A 22834-nucleotide genomic window follows, 5' to 3' on the forward strand; every position below is an offset into this window, starting at 1 on the left:
TAAGAGCTTCCACTGCAGGGAGCCCAGGTTTGTTCCCTGGTTGGGGACTTAGGATCCCGCATGCTATGTGGCACAACCAAAAAGTTATAATCTTTAAAGAAGGGTTCTTGTTTTTGAATAGCTACTTTTAAATATGAAAACAGCTGTATAAATTAAATATGGTTAAGAATCTAAACATATCCTATATAGTTAATATCTATTATGAGTATGGCTTTGAAAAATCAACCCAATATAAAGTTGAATGGTTTTCTTCTTACTTCTGGTTTAACCCATTTTTCTGTAAAAATCTTCCACTTCTACTTAAAGATAGAGAGCAAATCATTTTCCCATTCACTTATGTCCATAGATATTCAGTCATTGACCAGCTATTTTTTTAGTGCATTTATTCAATAAATCTAGCCAGGCCCTCTGCAGACAGTGGCAAGTAAAACCAGACATGGTTCCTGCCCTCACGGGTTTTCCGTGTGGTGGGTGAGATGGACAGATGATTGAATAAGTAAATGGAAATCATAGCAGTGATGGAGTTGTGTGTTACTGAGATCATAAAACATTGGGGAGACCTGTCCTAAGAGAGTGGTATTTGAAATAAGACCTGAAGATGTGAAATCAAAGGTTTGAAATGGGTAGTAGAGTTCAGAGAGGACAGCAGACAGGGGTGGAGCATGCGCCATGGCTCCTTAATGGTCAAGGCATTGGAAGCAGGCACTGGCTGGAATGCTGGCAGAAGATGGAGGTGGTCTGTATGTGTGCTGACTTTGAAAGTGAAATGATTCATTTAGTACCTTACACCAAATTCTTAGTCTTTAAACTCTGTCATAGTAGTTTATGTTTGAGAGTCTTGTTTTTAATCCTTTTCAGACTTTTCATTTAAAGATTTTTGCACCACACAGCTTTTGGCCCTCTTTTTTAGCATTGCCCTCCCCCACCTTTGGAGCAGACTGAAAGGGAAGCAGATGTCGTTTGATCTGATTCCATGTTCACTTGCAATTGTGGGTTTTTTTTTTTTGGTTATACTTTCATTCATATTTCATTTATGCTCTTTTACTTTTATTAACATTTGTTTTCCTGTGGTGTATTTTGTCTGTTTTCAGAATTGTTTTCATTTCTTTGAGTTGAAATCCCAAAAATCTACTCCATGTTCCTTTGCTTTGTTTTAAAATAGATTCAGAGCAGGAAAAGGTGCAGACATGCATACAGGCATACCTTGGAGATATTGCTGGTTTGTTTCCAGACTACCACAATGAAAGCAAATATTGCAGTAGCCAGTTGCATGCCTTTTTTGATTTCCCAGCGCATGTGAAAGTTATGTTTACATTACATTTGGTCTATTAAGTGTGCAAAGCATTGTGTCTAAAAAAACAACATACATATCTTAATTTGGGTTTCCCAGGTGGCTTAGCAGTGTAGAACCCACCTGCCAGTGCAGGAGATGCAGATTCAATCCCTGATCTAAGATTCCCTGGAAAAGGAAATGGTAAACCACTCCAGTGTTCTTGCCTGGGAAATCCCATGGATGGAGAAACCTGGCGGGCTACAGTCCATGGGGTTGCAAAAGAGTCAAACATAACTTACTAACTAAACAATGATGACCTTAATTTAAAAATACTTTATTGCTAAAAAAAAAAAATGCTAGCCATCATCTGAACCTTCAGTGAAATAGACTATCTGCTGGTGGAGGCTGTTGTTTGATAGCATTTTACCCACTGTGGTGGTGTTACTGTGGTACTTTCCAAATTGGAATCAGTCTATTGAAACCCTGCCCCTGCTTTATCAAGTATATTTATGTAGTATTTTAAATCCTTTGTTACCATTTCAAAAATCTTCCCAGTGTCTTCACTGGAAGTAGTTTCCATCTCAGGAAACCACTTTCTTTGCTCCTCCATAAGAAGCAACCCTTCACCCCATAAAGTTTTATGAGACAGTAGTTTAGTCACATCTTTAGACTCCTCTTCTAATCCCTGTTCTCTTGCTGTTTCTACCACATCTGCACTTAACTTCCTCCATCGAAGTCTTGAATCCCTCAAAGTCATCCATGGGGGTTGAAATCAACTTCATCCAAACTAGCGTTAATACTGATACTTTGACTTCTTCCCATGAATCACAGATGTTCCTAATAGCATCTACAATGACATATCCTTTTCAGATCCAACAAAGAAACCACTGTCTATGGCAGCTGTAGCCTTACAAAATGTACTTCTTAAATAATAAGACTTGGAAGTCAAAATAACTTCTTGACCCATGGGCTGCAGAGTGTGTGTTGTGTTAACAGGCATGAAAACCTTAATCTCCATCAGGGCTCATTGGTGACCAGGTGCATTGTCAGTGAGTGACAATATTTTGAAAGGATTCTTTCTTCCCTGCCCCTGAGCAATAGGTCTCAACAGTGGACTTAAAATATTCCATAAAGCATGTTGTGAAAAGATGTGCTGATCATCTAGACTTTGTTGTTTCATTTATAGAACACAGGCAGACTACATTTAGTGTAATTCTTAAGGGCCCTAGGATCTTCAGAATGGTAAGTGGGGATTGACTTCAGCTTCAAGTCACCAGTTGCATTAACCCCTAACGAGAGTCAGCCTGTCCTTTAAAGCTGGGCATTTACTTCCTTCTAGCTCTGAAAGTCTTAGATGTCATCTTCTTCCAATAGAAGGCTGTTTCATCTGCATTGAAAATCTGTTATTTAGTGTTTTTGTTGCTGTTGTTCAGTTGCTAAGTCATATCCAACTCTTTGCAACCCCCTGGACTACAGCATGCCAGGCTCCCCTGTCCTTCACTGTCTCCTGGAGTTTGCTCAGATTGATGTCCACTGAGTCAGTGATGCTATCTAACCATCTCATCCTCTGCCACCCCTGTTCTTCTTTTGCCTTCAATCTTTGCTAGCATCAGAGTCTTTTCCAGTGAGTCGGCTCTTCACATCAGGTGGACAAAGTATTGGAGCTTCAACTTCAGCACCTGTCCTTCCAATGAGTATTCAGGGTTGATTTCCTTTAAGATTGGTTCAATTTCCTTACAGTCCAAGGGACTCTCAAGAGCCTTCTCCAGCACCACAGTTTGAAAGCATCAATTTTTTGGTGCTCAGCCTTCTTTATGATCCAACTGTACATGACTACTGGAAAAACCATAGCTTTGACTATACAGACCTTTGTCAGCAAAGTCGTGTACTCCTTTTTAATATGCTGTCTAGGTTTGTCATATCTTTCCTTCCCAGGAGCAGGTGTCTTAATTTCAAGGCTGCAGTCACCATCCACAGTGATTTTGGAGCCCAAGAAAATAAAATCTGTCACTGCTTCCACTTTCTCCTCATCTGTTTGCTATGAAGTGATGGGACCAGATGCCACGATCTTAGTTTTTTTGAATGTTGAGTTTTAATCCAGCTTTTTTTTACTCTCCTCTTTCACCCTCATCAAGAAGCTCTTTAGTTTTTTAGTGTTAGCTACCTTCATTAATTATCTCAGCTGGATCTTCTGGATGATTTGCTGCAACTCCTACATCAGTACTTCTGCTTCCTTTTGCACTTTTATGTTATGGAGACGACGTCTTTCCTTAAGCATCATGAGCCAATCTCTGCTAGCTCCATACTTTTCTTCTGCAGCTTCCTCATCTCTCTTGGCCTTCATAGAATTAAAGGGAGAGGGCCTTGCTCTGAATTAGGCTTTGGCTTATGGCAGTGTTGTGGCTGCTTTGATCTTGTATCCAGACCACACAAACTTTATATCGTCAATAAGGCCTTTTCACTTTATTATATCATTTGTGTATTCACTGGAGTAGCATTTTTAATTTCCTTCAAGAACTTTTCCTTTGCATTCACTGCTTCGCTGACTGACACACAAAGCCTAGCTTTAAAGCTGTCTTAGCTTTCAGCTTGCCTTCCTCACTAAGCTTAATCATTTCTAGCTTTTTATTTCAGATGAGAGACATGAGACTCTTCCTTTCACTTAAACACTTAGAGGCCATTGTAGGGTTATTACTTGTCCTGATTTCAATATTGTTGTGTCTCAAGGAATGGGGGGGGCGGTGCTCAAGTATAGGAAGAGAGACAGGGGAATGACATGTTGGTGGAGTAGTCAGAACACACATTTACCGAGTAAGTTCACTGTCTTGTATAGGTGTGGTTTGTGGCATCTCAAAACAATTACAGCAATAGCATTGAAGATCACAGATCACCATAAAAAATACAATGATAATGAAAAACTTTGAAATATTATGAGAATTACCGAAATGTGACAGAGAGTCATGGAATAAGCAAATGTTGTTGGGAAAATGGTGCTTTGCTGGAGACATGGTTGCCACAAACCTACTTATAGAAAATGCAATATCTGCAAAGTGCAAAACAGTGGAGCACAATAAAACGAGGTATGCCTGTATGTGTCACATTGGGTTACGTTTGTTTCCTTGATGTAAATGTTTACCTTTTGTCTTGTCTCATGTCCAAGGATCAGCATATACCAAGTGGGAAGATAGGAGCAACAGTAGGAACTAGGTTCTGTTTCCCATCCACTAATTGGAATAAACACCCAAACTTTGTGATCACCAGTTTGTATTGCTTAAAGAAAAAAATCAAAAGCTAAAAAATTATGAAAGAAGATAAAAAGAGAACCAATGTGATACAACTTTGCTAGTTTGTCTGAAGTAGAAAATGTTAGGTCTTATTTTGTGTGTCTGATTTCTGAGTAAGGTTTTGGGCTCTAGAAGCAAAAGCCACCCTTTGTGGATCAGTGTCTCCTTCCTTAGCGTTTTTGTTGATGTCCATCCTGAGTCTCCTACAAGCTCACTAACAGATATTTCTGGCTTCATGGCCTTTCTGCCCATATGTGTCAGTCACCTTGTCTAAATATCATAGTCATTTCTTAGGGTAAAAATAAAGACCCAGAGTGTTGTGACTTGAAATCTATTTTAGAGTTATTAGTTGTATTTCAGTCACATTTCTCTGGCCTTTTTTTTTTTTTTTTTTTTTTGGTCTTCTGATTTCTGTTTTATCTATTGGGAAAAACAAAACAAAACCTCTTTATATAGTTACGTGAAAAGATTGAACTCCTTAATGGGCTCCCTTTTCCCCACCCTTAGCAGTATTCATATCTTAGAAGTCTACTTCCAACTGTTACTCCTCTACCTGTTGTAGTAATTTTATAGGGAGTAATTTAGTGTAAGTTGATCTTGCACAAGCATTTGCATTTGTTTATTTGTTATTTGTGCTGAAAAAGCATCCGGAGACAGTCTGAGAGTACAAAACAGAGCGGCAGCATTGAGACAGGGCCCAGAAGCCAGCTCACAGTTTCGTGAAGGTGTTCTCGGTGAATCTGAAAGCCAGCCTGTCTGTCTGTGGGATGCTCAGACGCCTGTCTGTCTGTGGGATGCTCAGACGCCTGTCTGTCTGTGGGATGCTCAGACGCCTGTCTGTCTGTGGGATGCTCAGACGCCTGTCTGTCTGTGGGATGCTCAGACGCCTGTCTCCTGGTTTCTGTCTCTAGGGCCTTTGTTTACCTGAGCAACCTGCTGTACCCCGTGCCCCTGATTCACAGGGTGGCCATTGTCAGCGAGAAGGGAGAAGTGCGCGGGTTTCTGCGTGTGGCTGTGCAGGCCATTGCAGGTAGGTGCCCCTCTTCTGAAGTGAAAGCTGTGGGTTCTTCGCCTTGAGACAAAGCAGGCCGGTTCCGTATGTGCCACGTTTCAGCCACACGCTTCAGAACAAACTGTGGTGCATTTGACTGTCTCAGAGAGCCTTTCCTGCTTCCTTTCTAACTCTTCTTCCCAAACTTCACAGGCAGATCCTGTTTGGTTTGTAGTAGAGCCTACTGCTATTTTTGAATAATGGGGTGAAGGGGTTTCCTTTACCATGAGGGACAACTCTTGGATTAACTTTATAAAAGTCATTTGCATTTTAAATAATGGATCTTAACTGCTTCAGAAGTAACAAGATTTTCAGACATTTTCTTGGCTACTTTTCTCTCAGGATACAGCTAGACATTTTGTGCTTTGGCTGCAGTTTTGTAATGCATGGATCAAGATTTTGATACTTTACACTTTTCCAAGATCCAGCCTACCTTATGAGGAAAGAATGTGGCTATTCCCTGTTAACTTTTCTGTTTTAATTTCCAAATGCTGTGCTGTATTTAATGACCTTTCAGCTTTTCCCCATGGAAATGTGTGACAGTCACCAGTGTTGACTTTATGGTGGTCTCCACAAGTTCAGTCTAGTATTTTCAAATATTTGTTGAGTATTGTTGAATATAGTCTCACTAAGGAAAGGGAACAGTATTTCTAAGTATGATATTTGAGCAGTATCAAGAATCAAACTGATTCTTTATTAACTAATTTCATTTGAGCAAGGAGAGGGGTATGTTTCCCTGAGTGGAGGTGGAAACCCTATTTGATCTTACTGCCTTAGTCTCATTCTTTCTCATGCAAAAGACTTGTTCTTTAGTATTTCCTCTTATATTAAATTTTTGGGACCTTAAGTTTCTACGCTTTCCAGTTTATTTTGTAATCCAATGAGTCATTTTCCCTCGGCCCCATATGTTGTCTCATCCTTGCTTTTTTTTTTCCTGCTTAGCGGATGAAGAAGCTCCTGATTATGGCTCTGGAATTCGACAGTCAGGAACAGCTAAAATATCTTTTGATAATGAATACTTTAATCAGGTGAGGAATCTTCCAGGAAGAGAAAAACCTTGCAGAAGGAGAAAGAAGTAGACACATTTGTTAGGAGGATGGATGTTCAGCACTGGAGGGAAGTTCTCCCTAGAATTAAAAAGTGTAGGTAGCCGCAGGCTTGTTTAATAGAACATAGGACATGTCTGACAGTTCCCAAGGCAAGGGTGAAGGCCCAACATTTATACTATGTGGTATATCACCTTTTCTCAGGCAGTCCTTAATCCACATAACTTTTCAGTCACGATTATTTGTGGGGTACATAAACAGACATAAAAGAAACATGGGAAAAATATGTTGTCACATTGCTTATCATCTACTTATGCTGCCTTGTTTTCAGAGTGACATTTCTTCAGTTGCATTGACCCGTTCTGGTCTGTCCTTGGAGGAGCTGAGGATTGTGGAAGGACAGGGTCAGAGTTCTGAGGTCATCACTCCTCCAGAAGAAGTCAACCGAATGAATGACCTGGGTGTGTAATCAGAGTGCTGTGACTGGGGGTGCTTTCAAAGAGGGGAAAACACTGACCATTGTCAAGGCCGTTCACTACTTTTATCAACTAGTGATGGAAGGATACACTCTCTTCTCTGAAAGGTGCTTTGTCATTATTTGAACCGTACCTGTGTTCATTTGACCTGCCTTAGATCTGAAATCAAGCACTTTGCTGGATGGTAAAATGATGATGGAGGGATTTTCTGAAGAGATCGGCAACCACCTAAAGCTGGGCAGTGCGTTCACTTTCCGGGTCACAGTGCTGCAAGCCAGTGGAATCCTCCCAGAGTATGCAGACATCTTCTGTCAGTTCAAGTAAGCCCCACTTTGCTCTGCCTCCCTAGCCATTAACCCGGGTGATGACTTTTGTGCACTATAAAGTACTCTTAGACGTGCCAGATTGTACACTCTCGAGAGAGAAATGACTGCCAGACCCTGAAATAAAATGCTTTCTTTACTCTGAATGGGAGTAGGAAGTGGAAATGGGCAATGGAACGAAACAGAGTTCGTAGTTGGAAGGAGTACGGCCACACATCCTGCTAGAGGTTCAGTTATGGACTGCCCCCCTCTGCTAGGAGTACAGGGTCAGATCCAGTTAAGCTTATTCATCAGCCTTTTTAATGTTCTTCATGCCAAAATGTCTTGTTAATAAACAAGTCTGAAATCAATGAGTTATCCAACTGCCAATTATGCCTGTTTAATGCTTGGGAAAGGCAAAATGTATGTTGTTTAAAGAACAGCAAAATTCTATATCCATTGAAAGAAAGCTAGTAAGTATGTAGACAAGAAGTGACAGGTTTCATTTCTCATCTGTTTAATAAGCATTTTCTATCCTGTAACCCTCTGGAGCTCTGTGCTCTAGTTACTTTTGTCTCAAGACTTCCAAAAACATTTTTTTGGAGAATCTTAATTATTAATACTCCCAACATCAGTATATCTTTTGAGTACTTGGAAAGGGCCACAGTATAAGAGAACAAGTCTGAACTGCCCCATTCCTAAAGCCCACGGTTTTCTGTTGGTGCCACCAAAAGGCTGCTTTAGGTTTCTGCCCTTCCTTTGCCCTCGGTGTGTGCCTTATCCTTTCTGGAGGCCTCATGCAGCTTCACTTTCTATGTAGTTGTCAGCCAAATCCTCAATTAAATGTGGTTATTACATAGTAAGCTGCTAATGTCATTTGCTAAAACTTAACAATTGATGAAATATTATCCGTCCAGTGTAGATTTGCACATTTAATGTGTTTTCACTAAGTCTCCATTAGTAGCTGATGTATTTTATGGAAAAGACCTGCTTGGCCAGCTGACATCTGAAATGGCAAGAATGGTCTATTAACTTCTGTCCCAAAGTCTCCTGATAAGAGAGTAGCATCTCCACCTGGTGTGAGCACTGGAGGAAAGGGCATGTTGACTCATGTTGAAAGAAGACTCAGATTTTTCTGGGGTTTTTATAAACTCTCATCTGGCCTGCCTTGGGAAGACACAGCTGTAGAGCACAGTCAGTGGCCTCATGTGTTACCTGTGTGGAACCCCGGGATATTGGTATCTGCTCCGAGGAGAGCCTTGGAGGAGTGTAGGGCAGAGGCCAGCTGATGCTCATGCAGCCTCTGGCAGGTGCACCGTGTGGTCTGGAAAGGAAGAAATTGGAAGAAAAAGAAAGGAGTGAAAAGTAAAAGAGAGGGAGAGAGGTAAGGAGAAATGAGAAGAAAGAAAATAGGCGAGAGTATGTGTAGTGTGGGAAGATGCAGTGTCACAGTGGTACATGATTTGATTACCTGGCAAAATTCCACCATGGTCTTCAGGCTGAGAGAATTATGGCTGACCCTTAAACAACTCAGGAGTTACGGGCATTGACCCTCCTCCACAAAGTCTGAAACCCAAGTGTATATCCAGGGTTCCTCTGTATCCACAGTTCCACATCTAAAGATTTAACCAACTGTGGATCATGCCAAACCATAGAATTTACTATTGGAAAAAATCCACATATAAGTGGACCCAACACAGTCCAGACCCAGACCACCAGTGGTGTTCAAGGGTCAGCTGTAATGTGGAAGACCAGGAGTTCATGGAAGACCTGGTCTCTCTGCCCCCTGTTTTTCCCTTTTTTCTTGTAGTAGTGTGGGGTATTCTTCTAGTGGATATTTCTGTCTAGCAGTACATCTTTGAATTGTGTATTCTGTAATTCTCTACTTTTTATTTCAGACTAATATTAGGGAGACAGAACAGTAAAATCTCATTATTTATGAGAATAAGTAAACATAGCCCAGTGGCTCAACAAACATTTCAGGAGTATTTTCTATATTTCAAGCTCTGTGGGAGACACATACTCTTGGGGAAACAGGCAAATAAATACACTATGGCAAACAATGGTATCATTGCTATTGAAGAAAAATAGGTCCCTGTTGCTATGGGAATGCAGAACTATTTGAGTGAGTCAGGGAAGTCTCGCTGGAAGAGGTGACATTTGAATCTACTTGCTGGTCTTAGAGAGGCTCCCAGCAGGTGTGCCATCCACAGGCTTTAGTGCTTGCTACCTTATAGAAGCTTCAATCTGCCAAATCTTTTCTATACAAAATGATTTCAGTTTTTATTTTCAGTAAAAAACTTCTACATTGGAATGAGAGGTCACTGAATTCCCTCTTCGTGTTCTTCATAGCTAAGTGGTATGTGCTCAGTTATTTCAGTCATGTCCGACTCTTTGAGACCCCATGGACCATAGGTTTCCAGGCTCCTCTGTCCATGGAATCCTCCAGGCAATAATACTGAAGTGGGTAGCCATTCGCTTCTTCGCTACCCAGGGGATCTTCCCTATGCAGGGATCAAACCCACGTCTCCTGCATTTCCTGCACTTCAGGCAGGTTGTTTACCGCTGAGCTATCAGGGAAGCCCCACTAAGTGGTAGGTTAGTTGATTTTTCAGTCAGTTTTGAAATAAAATCTAAAATGCTATCTGTGTGATATGGAACATGTTCTCTACCTGGGCAATGCAAATAACTTGTCTCAGTTAAAAACTCTGCATAAGATGCTTCTTTCCATGGGATCCAAGATAATCCTGATGAAGCATTTAAAGCGAAATTAATGTGGGTTTTTGTCTTTTTCGCTCTTTTAAGCTTTTTACATCGGCATGATGAAGCATTCTCCACTGAACCCCTCAAGAACAATGGCAGAGGAAGTCCTCTGGGCTTTTACCATGTACAGAACGTAAGTCACATGGACATTTTTTGCCAGGTGTATTATAGGTTGGTGGTACCCTGAAGCAGCTGGTGTGAGGCAGGCGTCATGTATGGGCTCCCTTTGGCTTTTTCAGCCAAAGAAGGATGATAATCCGAGCTGCTATGCAGGGGGAGCTCTGTGGCGAGAGCGGACAATGGAGGGAGCGGCCAGGGCCCGGAGCTCATCCTCAGTGGACAGAGCAGCCAGCATCTTCTCTGAGTGACAGTGGGCCTGTGCGTAGCACTAGGGATTGATCTGCCAGTAAATTCTTTGTCATTGGATTGTGAGTTGTTTTAGTGTTTCCGTCCTAGAAAAATAAGCATGTTTAATATGAGTTTTGTTAAAGTTAATATGTTCTTTAAACTGTAAGAGACAACACTGTTTGGATACAAATAATGTAGAAACTATGAAATTCTTTTGTAGCTGAACTAAGCTTCAGAATCTTTTTTCCTTTCAGCTGATTTGCTGATTAAGCCTTTAATGCCCCTTACAACTCTCCCATAAATGGAGTAAGAGAACAGACCCTCCATCTCTTCTAGAAAGATTTACTTAACCCCATTCAAAAGTCTTCATTCTCATCACAAGAGCTAACATTCACTGAGAGCTTATGTTGTGTCAGTCATTGTTAGAGGTGCTTTTTCTGTCTTAATTGATTTAATCCTTTCTTTTATGCCACATACTGTCATAATCCTCAAATTATAGTTGAGATAACTGAGGCACAGAGCAGTTGAAGTCACTCACCAAGGTTACAAAGCTAGGAGGAGGCAGAGGTGGGATTGAACCCAGGGAAATGTGACTCTAGCATCCAGGATCTTCACAGCTGTACAGGAAACAGTCTCATTCTCTTGCTAACCATAGTCCACTCTCTAAAATACAAAAGGGGGAAAAATAAATAAATAAAATAAAATACAAAAGGGGGACTCCCTTGTGGTCTAGTGGTTAAGACTCCACTTCCACTGCAGGGGAAGTGATCCCTGGTCCAGGAACTAAGATCCCACATGCCGTGCAACTTGGCCAAAAAAATAAAAATAAGAAAGGACAACTCCAAAAATGGAAAGAGCAAACACAAAACACAGTTTTCTTTTTTATGTTTAATTGTATAAACATGAGCTTGCCTGTATATGATCAATATTGATTGTCTCCTGTGTACAAGGACCGTGCCTGATGCCACTGTGTGGGGGTGTGGGGGACACTTAGATGAATCACAGGGGATTATGCTTCCGAAGAGTTTAGAATTATGATAGGAGAAATAAAATGCGTATTTATTTTATGTATAATTTATAAAAATAGTAGTACAACTTATGGAGATATTAGAAAGGTATTCTTGAAATGCAGTGGGAATGGGAGAAGGGAGAATTATTTCTACTAATGGAAAAGGAATTTTATGTTACATTCTTTGTTGAGGGTGGATGGTTGGATGGAAAAAGAAGGTTGGGGAGCTTCCTGAAGGCTGTAGTGTAAATAAGAAAAGGTGGGTCACTCTTGGCCTTGTACATGACACATAGTCAGCAGTCCCAGTTTTCATATCGTCGTTGCTGTTTGATCTGGGCCTTGAAATACAGGAATAACAGAGAGACAGAGAAGTGGGAAGGCTTCTGGGGTAGGGCTGCCGTCTGGGCCCGCCCTCAAAGTGGAGGAGAGAACAGGCGAAGGGAGCAGCTGATGGAGTCCTCATACTGACTGAAGGACGCAGAGGGGCTGGAGGTCAGTTAGGGTAGGTGGTGGAGGGTCTTGAACGCCTGGAGCTTGGTCAAGTTGCTGTAGAAGGAAAACCAGAGAAGAGCCCGTCTCTGGTGTGAGAGGCCTGCAGAGTAAAATACCCAGCATATACTGGGTACTCAAAAGTGCCTAAGTGCTGTTTGCTGCAGACATGTGCATTTTTCTATAAAAAATCTTTCCCTAATCGAGCTTGGCCCTACTCCTTATTAGATTGCAGTGGAGGTTACGGAATCATTCGTGGACTATATCAAAACCAAGCCGATTGTGTTTGAAGTCTTTGGGCATTATCAGCAGCACCCACTTCACCTGCAAGGACAGGAACTTCACAGGTTTGGACCAAATGAGCAAAGATTTTTGTTGTTAATATTGTTGTTGTTATTGTCACTTGCTGGAAAGGAAGAAATCTTTTGAGGGATTAAGATAGGTAAGTGACAGTTTTATATATAGTCCTACGTTTCCTTTTTAGAAATGTCACCATCTTTCTTCTAAGCCACCCAGTCACTAATTGTAGGAGGAGCAAATCGAGTTTTGCCCAGGGGCCCTTGAGTACCATCTTCTTATAAGAAGAGATTTTGAATAGGATAAAGTTGAGGTAATCGAGATATAACGTGGAAATTGTGTATAATTGTTCCTAACCACCTAGAACTGCATGGAGCATAGAGTCACTGTGAAACGTGTGTCTGAGTAGATACACCAGAATGAGTGAGGAGACCATGATGGGGACTCTGGGATGATGGCAGAGTGTCAGTGTTAACAGAAAAATTTTCTTATTCATTAGGTAAGACTTAACAAGGAGACTTCTATTAAAATGTCTTAGCCTCAGTTTTACTGTGTGGGAATATATCTGATATCTGATAATGTGCTAGTGTTGAAAGTACAGATGATCTGCTTCTAAAGGGGATTTAAACATGCCATTAGTATTAGCATGGGGGTCTCTTTAGTCTTGAAGAACTTTCATCTTCCTTCGCAGTCCACCCCAGCCGTCTCGACGATTCTTCCCTCCACCCATGCCGCTATCCAAGCCAGGTGAGTGCCAGCTGGGTTCTTTATATGCTGTACAGCTCTGATTCTGCATGACTTTTCAGGTAAAAATTCATATTCAAATTCCTGCTCAACTTCTGTGCATCCCGGGTGTTCCAGTATCTAGCAGGACCTAGAATTGTTGGTGAGAAGCTCTAGGGCTCTATCCACTCCGACGCTCTGGTCTTCTTGTTGCAGATTTTGATAAACTCCCTGCTCCTCAGTCTCTCTGCTCTGTGTGTAACCCCTTTAACTTCAGTGGTGGGCATTTTTTTGCATGTTACATTTGTTCTGCATGTTCATGTATCTTGTTTTGACTTTTCTTTGTTTATTTTCATCCTTTTTCCTCATTGCTCACTTGCCACATTCCGCCCCCCCCCACCCCATGCTCATTCTCCACCTCTGTGCGCCTTACCTCCATCCTGCCTTCAGACCATGAGAGAAAGATTGAGCTGATCCGATTTCTCATATCTGACTATGTGAATGTGCATGTGTTGGACACATTTTCTGAGCATGCCAACGTGCTTGCCTCCTCCGCCATTGCCACCTTCCAGGATGGGGCTGACCCATCACCGCCTTTTCTCTTTCTGCCAGTTCCCAGCTGCCAGCCCGAGAGGGTACCTAAACGAGATGGTTAGTAGCTAAATTAGCTCTGCCTTAGATGTAGAACCATCCTCAGGGGCCAGTTCCAAAGTCTGGCTTTCTGTGTAGGAACCACGGATGTTTCTGTTTGCTACTTGACCTGAGTGTAGAGTTCACCACATTGTCAAGGTCATGTCACATTTCCTTCAGAGAGATTTTTAGGAAGCACCTCTGTTTATGCCCTTTTCACATCATGGGGTGGGGGGGCTCCCTAGGTTTGTTGGTTTGGATTCTTTGCAGTGGTATTATTAATTCAAAGGATTTTTTAATAGTAGATGGCTTAAAAAAAATGCTTCTGGTTTTGCTTTCTGACTCTTAGATGCACACCAGTAATCCCCTGTTACCTTCTTGAGTAGCATCATCACCAGCTTACCTGAAATTCAGCTAGGGTGAATAATGCCGACAGGCCATGCATAGTGCTGCAAGAGTCATAAAGCCCCTTTAGATTCATTGCATCAGTGGTTTCTCACAGTATCTTTTCAGATAGTAAGGTAATATTATGATCTTTATCTTAGAGGTGAGGAGACAGACTTCCAGTGTTAAGTGACTCAACCAGAATTTCAAAGCTAGTTAGTGGTCAAGTGATAATTAGATTCCAGGTCCCCAGATTCTCACACCACTACTCCCAGATTCGGAGCAGAGAACCCTCTTCGAATCGCCGAGATTTCAGGATTTCTATGTAGTGTTTCAAAATGCCCGTCTTATAGAATCTGACATTCTTGGAAGTACTAGGGTTTTGGTTAATGTACAGTACAGATAAGGACATGGAATTTACATCTGAAGAAAATGGGAACAGATCATTTACAGAATCCTGTGTCTGCAGGTTAGACCTGTGGTTCCCAGACTTGTCCATACACTGGAATCACCTGGGGGGCTTCAAACCTCTCAGAGGACTGAGCCTCATCCCTGGAGATTGTTCTTTAATTGGCCTGCAGGATGGCCTCGTTCGTCTTTGAGATCCCCAGGTGATGCTCATGTGCAGGAGGTTCAGGAACCACTGGGTTAGGGGACAGGTGCTCTCCACACACACCACACACAGTGAGACCCTCCCAATATCGTCTCTCCCATGTTGTTATGTGCTCTGCATGCTGCAAATGTGAGAGCCTCAGGAAGGTTTTTTAATGGCTTCGTGAGCACATTTATGCTGCACGAAACCTATGTTCTCATCATTGGATATTTTGTTGGGAGGGAGAGAGGGAGAAAGATGCTGACCCTCCGTTTTCCTTGTTCCCTGAAGTTAGAGGTACTCATAGAGTTGGTGAAGTGTCTCTGGGTCTCCTGCACTGAAATCTGTCCCCTGATTCTTGCTGCCTTTGCCAAGTGTGTCCTTGAAGACTGACATTAGAGAAGCTTGTATCTTTGCTGAGTAGACTTGGACCACATGTTAACATTTTCCAAAAACTTTTAAAAGTTCCAGCCACCAAGTTAAATACCATGAGCAAAACCAGCCTTGGCCAGAGCATGAGCAAGTATGATCTTCTGGTTTGGTTTGAGATCAGTGAACTGGAGCCTACGGGAGAGTAAGTCCCACTTTATATATTTTTAAATATGACAATTTTGCAAAATTAAAAAATGTAATTTTGAGTCTCTTTGTCTTCAGGTTCACAAAACGTCACATTCTAGTTTTGAACTGAATTTTAGGGGTGTTTATTCTTTGAATCAGATGTTTGTCAGAGAACTACCTAGTATTATAATTTACTTTTTTAAAAACTGTTTTCTCATTTATTTCCTCATAGAACATACCATATTCTTATTCAAATGAGAAAATCTAGGCTCGGAGATATTAAATAATATGACCAAGGAAGCAGTAGGGTGGGGTTTGAACTCAGGACTGTCAGCTTCCTTAGGACATCTTCATTTATTTCCACATTTTGTAACAGTGAACAATACTTACTGAGTAATTTAACTTATTGTTAGCAGGAGCATGGAGACTGGCACTTTGTTACGAGAGAAGACAAGCTACATACTGGGTTTTATCAGCAAACAAGCAAAGGGAGTCAGGAGCATATTGTGCACAATGGGGCCAGAGACTTATATCCACATCTCAGGGGCTTAGGGGACAGAATATTTCCGTAGACCAGGGTTTTTCAACCTCTGCACTGTTTGGGGGTGGATGATTCCCTGTGGTCGGGGGTTGTCCTACATGTTATAGGTATTTAACTGCATCCCTGGCCTCTACCCATAAAGTGCCAGTAGCCCCTCCCCTCCAGTTGTGACAATAGACATTGTCAGATATCCCATGGGGGCAGAATCACCCCCAGTTAAGGACTTTTGGCTCCAGTCAAAATAATCAGCATCGGCTTACTTTGAGCTGTGTTAGACTCAGTGGCAAATGTAATCACTGTTTATACTTGTCTCCGAAATGCTTTTGAAAAACACAAAAGAGACCCCTTTCCTGAAACAGAGGGAAGAGGCTATATCAGTTAAAGGATAGGGGATAAATGTTATCTTAACGATCCTCTGCTAATCATGCTGGGTACCACTATCACAGTTACTTCCAGGAAGCATTTATTGAGTTGCTGCTGTGTGTGAGGTTTGGCTCTATTGATCCTGTAGTAGTCGTCAATAGTGACATTACTTTAAGGAATTTGACTTTCTGTAGACAGATCCATAATGTGATTATAACTTGCATTACGACGGTGAAGAAGTTACAGTAAATGGTTTTCACTGAGTTAATTGCTTTCTGATTCTTAAAGATCTGAAATTATCTCTTCCTTATCTCCTGACACTTGCCATGGCAGTAATACATTATTTATAGAATATCTGTTAGACAGGGAGCTGGGATGGAGCCAAAAGGTATTACTGCCATTTGAACACTTCAGTCTAATAAGGATGATGAGACATGGATACAGAGAAAGTTTTACTAAATGCAAATGACTGTGCGATTATATGTCCACTCCAGATGACAAGAAGGATGTGGGATCGGAATTTAGGAAAACAGAAACCACGGAGGGGTAGCACAACCAGGGAGGACTTTGCAGGTGAAGTTGCAGTTAGTTATTAGCACAAGCATCCATCTAACCTCTTTCTTTCGTATTTTTTTTTTTTTTACAGGTATATCCCAGCCGTGGTGGACCATACAGCAGGCTTGCCCTGCCAGGGGACGTTTTTGCTTCACCAGGTACTAACAAAGGAGCCAAAAACGGCCTAGAAGGGAACACCAAAAAGAGTTAGAATAAGAAACAGCCCTCTGTTTCTCTGCCTTTTTATCTTCATTTGAAGGGAATTTGGAGGTTGGGAGACTTTGCTCTATCCTTTCCTTAAAGTTTCTCAAACCTTGGCTTTTGTGTATAAATACACATATTAAAAGAACTATTTTGAAAGAATTTGTTTAATTCAGTTATTAGAATGTATGCAGCTCCTCTGTGGTTTTATGCCATTTCACTCTGTGATGTTAAGAAACTGCTTTCACAGCCGGAAGGTTTTAATGGAGATAGACAAGTAAGGTTTCAGTGGACTGAAAATCTAGCCGTGAAATGCAGGTCCCTCTTTGGCAAATGGAAAGTAGTTTTAATCAGTGCTCAGAAGTCTTGTGAACCAGATGGGCTCACTCTGGGACTTACAGTCTGGGCATTGGTTCTTGAAGCTGTATCAGCACCTGGCTCTTCCTCAATCCCTCACCTATGTCCCTTGGTTCAGAATAACAGTGTGGACAGCATCCCATCTCTCTCCATACCTCCCCTTCTTGCCACACCAGACAATCCAACAAAGGGCAAACAAGAGGAAATAAGAGGTGGCCCCAGCTAAATTGCAACCCTGCTCCATTACCTAGGGCATACAGCGGAGGATCACAGTGACCATCATCCATGAGAAGGGGAGTGAGCTCCACTGGAAGGATGTCCGTGAGCTGGTGGTAGGTGAGTACGTTTCTTCAGATGAGCACAGGGAGCATGTGGAAGACTGTCCTGGAAAACATGACCATCGGAAGAGAGACTGAGTTCAAAAGTACTCTTGTTTCCCAGCTCCCTTCATAGGTTATGCAACTGCCATTATTTTTCTCAAGGACTGTGGGAGTGGTTCTGTGCCAGAGGCCCTGAGAAGGCCCCAGGGAAGCCTCTGCTCCTTGTGCACTTGTGACCTAGTGAGGAGCAGCGTGTGTATGTGTCCAGAGCTGTTTGAGGAGTGAGTACCAAATGAGGACAACTGAAACAGACCTGTGCTAGGAGAGTGGACAACAAAAAAGATCCAAGAGAACTGGGTTAGCTGGTAGGAGATGCTCTTAGTAGATTAGAGAGAAATTGGAGGGTTTTGTTTGTTTTCTTGCAAGCATTTGGAGTTAGAGTCAGGAATGTCTAATGAGCAAATGGCTAGAAACCTATGGCCAGAGAGAAGAGACAGAATTGAGGTGAGAGGAAAAGAGAGGAAAAGATTGAACCAACAGCATCAGCTATAGACTGAGAGGCTAAGGCAGGGGCCTGAACCTGTTTTTACCATGGACCCATTTGGCAGAGGTGAAGCCTCAGAATTATGTTTTTAAATGTAGAAAACAAAGTACTTGGGATTACTAAGGGAACAAATAATATTGAAATACAGTTGTTAAAATACTAAACAAATTTGTAACATAAGCTCTCTATTGATGTGTTAAATAAGCAGAGGGTCTAACCTGTGTCATTTCAAAGTGGTAATGAGTGTCATATAGTTGGCATTGGTGTGATACGAAAACACCTCTGATTTCTGCCTGGGACAAAGGTCTAAGTACTGCTCGGTCTGCTGTGGTTTGTGCCCTCCCCTCGTAATTGAAGGAAAGGCCCGTTTCCTTCAGAAGAGGCTCCTGAAAATAAAGTTGTGATTTTTTTCTCATGCAGTTTAGCCCTTCTGAATTTTATGCATAAACCTCTTGGGTACCTGCAGACCAAATGAGGGACCTCTGGAAGGATGGTTATTACTCTGTCCTATGGAGGACAGTGATTTTCAAGCTTTTCAAAATTAATTTTTACACACAAAAAAAGAGAGATGCTTTCTGACCAGAATGGGTGGTGAGCAGAGGCAGCAGGTATTAAGGCTTTTCTGAAACCCTATGGCTTATTACTTTTTTTAAAAAAGCATGAAATGTGGCAGGTACTTTCCTGAATGCTCTAAAAATGTTAGTTCACATAATATAACATAACATATAATATGATCATAAAAATCTTTAAAGGGAGGAATTGTTTTTCCCACTTGGCAGGTGAGGAAAGTGAGGCTCAAAGAGGTTGAGCATATGCCCAGGCCTCACAGACAGTTAGTGTCGGAGCTGAGATTTGAACCCAGGCAGTTCTGCTCCAGAGACTGTGTTCTGAAACTCTGTGCACTGCTGCATACCCTAGTCTTAGTATTTGAAAACAAAATTGTCAAATGTTAAATAAGAAAGTGGTATAATGAAGTCAGTGGCTTAAGAACATTATAGAAGGTGAGTGTGGGGTGGATTGACCAGGAGAGACGTGAGAGCAGCTGGGAGACCAGTTAAATGACTGTTGCTTGTCTCTGATTAGAAGGGGATGACCTTCCCCTGATGAGCAGGGCAGTGATGTTGGAAATACAAGTCGAGATGAATATGAGAAGCTCTTTGAACAATGAATAAATGTTCACAGTTAACTGAATGTGGGATGTAAAGGGGAGCCAGAATATGGAGAAGAATGGAAGACTAAGAATTCCCAGATTAGACTTGGAAACTACAGTTAACCAAATGACTCTTCTGGCACCTGAAATTACACAGCGGTCTGACAGTCTCATTTTGGCTTAATGGATCACTGTTTTGTTTTTAAATGTCCCCATGTCCTGGTTTCTTTCTCGTCTCTCTCAGGCCGGATCAGGAATAAGGCCGAGGTGGATGAAGCTGCAGTGGACGCCATCCTCTCCCTCAATATCATCTCTGCCAAGTACCTGAAGTCGTCCCACAACTCTAGCAGGTGGGCCACTGGGGCGAGTGATGAGTCAGCCCTGGGGGTTGATTACTTCACCATTAGATTCTTCATCATTAATGACCCCCCACCTTCTCACTTCAACTCCCTATTTCCTTCTCTGCCTATCCTGTTCTTCAGAAATAAATAACATAAATCATTGGAGACACTCATATAATATGTTACCCCCAGAGAATGAAAATGTTTTTTCCTTTGGGGAGTTTGAATGTTGTAGCACAATGTTAGAGAAGAAGCTGTAGCTGTAGTGCAATGATAGAGAAAAAGCAGAAGAAAACTCAGCATGCCACCCAAGGGTTTACATGTAGATTAACTGTGCCTAAGACTAAATGTCTTCTGTGAAGTGATTGCTGGAGAAAGACCTCTGTCTCTCGGCCTTGGGTGTCATGGAAACCTGCTCTCCAAGGTGTAGTGAACTCTCCTTTGTTCATCTTTGCTGCTGCCAGTGTTGGCTCAAGGAGTCTTGCTATTTCACTTATGCATTAAAGGCAATAAATTATTATAAACTTCTGACCAAGATTGGCTGCTATAAATAATGAATTTTAATTTTAAGCTAGTTTCCCTTAGAATTCCATTTTTAATCAAATAATGACAGAATGCATAAAGTACATAGCTATTCTGCTTTTCCGTGTCGGACTAGAAATAAACCTGCTGGGGCACGTTTCCCTCCCTGGGGAAGGAGTCTCGTCATTGTGCACAGAGGCTCCATGTCTTTATGAAGTGAGGTCTGGGGAACAGGAGTGGCTGTGTGTTCTAATGTGGATCGGAACACAACCTTCGAATTATGGGATTTCTCTGTGGTCTGTCTGCTCCTAAAAAGTTGCTCCCATCTGTTGGCAAGTGGGAGAGGAAAAATAAGATAAGAAGCAGAAGCAGAGTTAAAAGTTTGGGCCACAGTTAATTTCTTTCCATTGCTCCCTTGTGTTTCTGATTTGCAGGGGAATGAGGAAAAGGAAGCAGATGTGTGTTTGCTTTTTTGCCTTTTGGAGAAACTGGCGGGGACTGTGGGCAGAAAGGGAAGGTGACTGAGAGGGGTGTACATATGGGGCGGGGGATGGGTGATAGAAATAAAGCAGGCTGCTCTGATCTCCCTTGGCCTCTTCCTGGGCAAAATCTTGAACAACACCATTTCTGCAAAGTTAGCATTAATCCCACACAGCGTTCTCTCTGCTGCCAGACGTTTACAGAAAGTGTTCAGCTGGCATTCATCACATTTTCCTTGCAACTATGAGAAACATATCTTAACCCTCCCTGTGGTACTTGGTGAAAGATGGTGAAACTTGGTGTTTCGTTGATGTGCTGGTTGCGCTGAACTTGCCTCCATTAGAGTAACCTTTACCAGTCCTTTGACTCATGCCTGGCAGTGGGTTAGATGTGTAGAAGATGAATTTGACTTTGTTAGAAGCAACTTATCTTGGCTTCTCCTTTGTTCAGCAACTGTTCTGCCATTTGGAACTCAGAGAAAGTCGTGGAGGCTGGAATCTAGCCTACAAGGAATGGGGGACGAAAAGGCCTTCATTCCAAGAGCCCCACAGGGCCCTGCTTGGCATCACCACCACCAGCAGGGACCTGGAGTCAGAATGACTGGCCAGAGACAACCTGGAAACTAACCCCATCACCCTAAAACTCGAGACTGCAAGCCATGTGGCAGAGCAGTCCTCCTGGGTTCCCTTACCCCAATGCTGCCCACCCTGGGGCCCCTTCCCAATAAATCTCTTGCTTTGTATATAAAAAAAAAGAACCACCTTATCTTTCCCAATAGAAGCTTAGAGTTAATTAATCAAAAAAGTTGCTAAAGTCAAGAATAATGAAAAGATACAGACTATAAACACTTATTTTAAAGTATATAGATGTACATAAATTTGTCAAGCTCTTGCTGTAGGGCCAAGGCCTTTTCTTTAATTGTAGGCTCATTTATTAGACTTCTGACTGTCTTTCTGACAAAGCCACACCCGTAATTTATCATCTATACTTTTCAATTTGGTGGAACTAGAAACTTATGAAGAAAATCTAAGTGCAAAATCCTTTAAACTTTTTTATCATGTATCACCAAAATTTTATTTCCCTCTTTCTTTTACATTCATCTCACCCAAACTTAATTGAACAGCTGTTTTTTTAAACAACTCACCATTATCAAGTCTTTTAAAGACATTCAGTTTAGTTTTCACACTTAGTTTTGTTTCACACTAAACAAAAATTCTTATTACTCTCATGTTTCAGTGGTTTATCTAATATTTAATTAAATTAGATCATTGTAATAACAAACACAATTGCATAGACAGGTTTGGGACCAAATACTACTGATACTTGAGAAGCACAAAACTCAGCTCTTGGGAGCAAATTGTCTGGGCCTAAGTCACTTCGGTCGTATCCAACTCTTGGTGACCCTGTGGACTGTAGTCTGCCAGACTCCTCTGTCCTTGGGATTTCTCCAGGCAAGAATACTGAAGTGGGTTGCCATTTCCTTCTCCACTGGGCCTGTGAACTACCTCTTTATTTTAGAATAATGCTCAATGAGAAATAGATGTCAGTCTTTACATTCTAGGGTTGTGAAGAGCATAAGTTCATATGGTGAGTGGCTAAATGGAGTTTGGTTAAGAGAGCTTTTGTTCTTTCTGCCTAAAGGTTTAGTGTTTAAAGTTGAACTTACAGAACTCCAGTTGGGTGTATTAAGTATACATGATTAGAGGGCACTTGTGATACATTGATAGTGGAGCGCAGCTCACAAGAGCCATTGCTCCTTTTCTTCCCGGTCCTACATTTCTCTTACCTAATTGGTTTGCTTTTCTCATAACTCCACAGCAACTTCCTACCATTTCCAATAGGAAGTCACCTCCTAAAGGGATGTTAATCAAAACTGTCTCCCTTCCATGTCCAGCATTTCCTTAACACAGTGTCCCAGGAGAGGGACTCTTGTCATTGTAAGTCATTTATCAAACTGTGTCCCATGAAATTCGCTGTTAATTGTCCACTTTAATTCACTTTGCTTGTCAGCAAATTTGTGTTTTATATCTGTTTTTTTCTCTTCTCCTCTCTCTCTCCCTCTCTCTTTTTTCCTTTTTTTTTTTCTTTGACTTTTGCTGTACTAACGAAAGTTTTTTCTATGTTTTTGCAGGCTCTTTCTTGATAAGGATATGCCTAGGTATTTTCTGTTTTTTTTTGCACATAAAGATTCTGTTTTATCAGAATGCTTTATGTCTTATGTTGCTTTGACTGCTA

The 22834-nt window shown here is 41.7% G+C and overlaps 1 protein-coding gene across 5 annotated transcripts in view; it reads left to right on the forward strand.

Moving 5' to 3' along the window:
• The window catches only part of KIF1B (kinesin family member 1B), a 150426-nt gene that overhangs the window by 108355 nt on the left and 19237 nt on the right, over positions 1-22834 (forward strand). For all 5 annotated transcript variants that reach the window (XM_043484799.1, XM_043484802.1, XM_043484800.1 and 2 more), the window contains 11 exons: positions 5469-5587; positions 6551-6636; positions 6986-7115; positions 7288-7450; positions 10238-10328; positions 12270-12388; positions 13030-13085; positions 15133-15241; positions 16776-16842; positions 17494-17578; positions 19501-19606. In XM_043484799.1, coding sequence (XP_043340734.1) covers positions 5469-5587; positions 6551-6636; positions 6986-7115; positions 7288-7450; positions 10238-10328; positions 12270-12388; positions 13030-13085; positions 15133-15241; positions 16776-16842; positions 17494-17578; positions 19501-19606 — 1131 coding nt within the window. The remainder of the gene's footprint in view (positions 1-5468; positions 5588-6550; positions 6637-6985; positions 7116-7287; positions 7451-10237; positions 10329-12269; positions 12389-13029; positions 13086-15132; positions 15242-16775; positions 16843-17493; positions 17579-19500; positions 19607-22834) is intronic.

This window comes from Cervus canadensis, chromosome 13 (genome assembly GCF_019320065.1).
Source record: "Cervus canadensis isolate Bull #8, Minnesota chromosome 13, ASM1932006v1, whole genome shotgun sequence".
Taxonomy (NCBI): Eukaryota; Metazoa; Chordata; class Mammalia; order Artiodactyla; family Cervidae; genus Cervus; species Cervus canadensis.